At 41.5% G+C, this 2,500-nt stretch overlaps 1 protein-coding gene across 1 annotated transcript in view; it reads right to left on the reverse strand.

Annotated features, from left to right (window-relative positions):
* wdfy3 (WD repeat and FYVE domain containing 3) overlaps positions 1–2,500 on the reverse strand; it is an 81,255-nt gene that overhangs the window by 43,119 nt on the left and 35,636 nt on the right. Inside the window, exon 15 of the mRNA XM_030778736.1 lies at positions 826–1,040. Coding sequence (XP_030634596.1) covers positions 826–1,040 — 215 coding nt within the window. The remainder of the gene's footprint in view (positions 1–825; positions 1,041–2,500) is intronic.

Consider the following 2,500-nt stretch of genomic DNA (forward strand, 5'->3'; position numbering starts at 1 on the left):
CACAAAAAAAAGGTGCGGCAGAGAAAATGGTTATTTAACGTCAGCAGCCATTATAGAGGCAGCAGAACTAAGTCTAGACTCTGCAAAAGCTGATTTCTTATGTCTGACACAGTGACACAGGACACATCCCATTCATAAAACTCCACTGGATTAAAACAACATGGTTCCACATCACACGTTATATTAGCCACGAAAAAACCTGCGGCCCATTCTGCCCAGATGTGAAGGCCTTTCATGTCAAAACTCTTGGGTTTCACTCACACGTTTCACGTCTACACACGCTTTCCACGAGAACAAAACATGTGGCATAAGCGATCGTCTGAAGTGAAGAGATTTTTTTTATTTAAAATTCCAACCTCTGTTTGAACTATATAATCCTCCAGACAACTATGATCAGCGTTCCCACTCTCAACACATCTCTCTACCCTCTGCTGCCATACCACATGACTTAAGAACATCAACTACAGACAGATGGAAGGACAGACAGACAGACAGACAGAAGGAGAGTGACTCTAAACCTTACTGATAGCCTTTGATGGCTCATAATCTCATGCTGGTCCATGGTAACACTTGTAATGATACTCAGTTTAAATGCTATTCTCAGGTCAATTCACTTTACACTAAGAAACTGAAAGTTGTCCAATTTAGTCTATTTTATTTATTTTTATTAATGAATTACATTACATTTACCCTATGTTAGAGTTATGACCCTAAACTCAATGAATGAAACATATTTACTAAATAATTCAGTATTCATTTATTTTATATTACACTGAAAACTTGTTTAAGGTTAAAGGTTATCGGTTTCTATCACACGTTTCTTACCTGAGCACCATTGGCTGCAGGGCTTGTGATGCGAGTCGTTCGAACATCCTCTGCAGTGGAGGGTGAAGAGGATGGTCTTCATCGCCCAGGGCGCAGCTGCAGCGCTGTAGCAGGCGCGCGTGGAGACCCGCCTCGCACAGGATCTGCTGGTTCCGCTCCGAGTGCACCAACATCTGCAGCATGTTAGCCACCGCTAGCTGCAGGTCCAACGCATGCTGGGAACACAGCGACATTAATTAGCTTAGCATGTGTCAGTCAACTCCACAACTAGAGAAAAAAAGCTTGCCTGGTTTTTCATCCGTTCACAAATGTGCTGTTACCTTAAACGATTTTTCTAGATTCCCTCTTTTTGAGGTGGGGGGGGGGGTTACAATGCTCATGCGCTCATGCAGCCTTTCTGAGTCAACAAACCTTCTCTGGTGTTACAAACAAATACTACACTACAGGAATACGGTCAGTTCATCTCTGCTTACACTGGTATCAACTGTTATAAACAAATGAAGAGCTTTAGCTGCTATGTAGTGTTATACAAATCCTATGTATTGTTATGTAGGTTCTATGTGGAGTTCTGTAGGTGATGTGCAGTGTTATGTAGGTGATGTGCAGTGTTATGTAGGTGATGTGCAGTGTTGTGTAGGTGATGTGTAGCGTTATGTAGGTGATGTGTAGCGTTATGTAGGTGATGTGTAGTGTTATGTAGGTGATGTGTAGTGTTATGTAGGTGATGTGTAGTGTTATGTAGGTGATGTGTAGTGTTATGTAGGAAATGTGCAGTGTTGTGTAGGTGATGTGCAGTGTTGTGTAGGTGGTGTGCAGTGTTAGTAGGTTATATGATGTGTAGTGTTATGTTGGTGATGTGTAGTGTTATGTAGGTAATGTACAGTGTTATGTAGGTGATGTGCAGTGTTATGTAGGTGATGTGTAGTGTTATGTAGGTGATGTGTAGTGTTATGTAGGTGATGTATAGTGTTATGTAGGTGATGTTCAGTGTTATGTAGGTGATGTGTAGTGTTATGTAGCTGATGTGCAGTGTTATGTAGGTGATGTGTAGTGTTATGTAGGTGATGTGTTGTGTTATGTAGATGATGCGTAGTGTTATGTAGGTGATGAGAGCTGCTGATGAGCAGGTTAAACCCTATGTCACAGGCTGTGTTTGACTAAAGCTTCTCTCTAGACTTGTTGATGGTAACTTCACTGCATAAGTAAATGGGTCAGAGAAAATAAACAAAAAAGTTTTGAGTAATTTTGGATCTGTTCAGGCCTTGTCTTGCTGTGAGACAGCTAAAGGACAAATGCCATAAACACTAATCCAACATAATCCCTGACCAAACTTCTACCTTACAGCTCCAGGCTGCCAATATTAAAACAAAAAATAAACTGGATCCCGGGCACCTCCTTCACTGAGAAATCAGCCCAACGCTGCTTCTCTGAGACCTCCAGACTTCCTCAAAGATAAAATTAGCCCGGAATTTACAGAGCGATTCACAGTAGCTATAGACCTGACGTGAAAACTCATGTGGTTTTACTTCTGAGCCGAGACCTTAAAATATAAATGACTGTGAGGTTCCTGCATTTCAAAAGAGAGAGAGAGAAAAAAGGAGAAGAAACAGACTGACATAGATAGTCATTCATCAGGATCATACACACACACACACACACGCACACACACACACAC

This window comes from Chanos chanos, chromosome 1 (assembly GCF_902362185.1).
Source record: "Chanos chanos chromosome 1, fChaCha1.1, whole genome shotgun sequence".
Taxonomy (NCBI): Eukaryota; Metazoa; Chordata; class Actinopteri; order Gonorynchiformes; family Chanidae; genus Chanos; species Chanos chanos.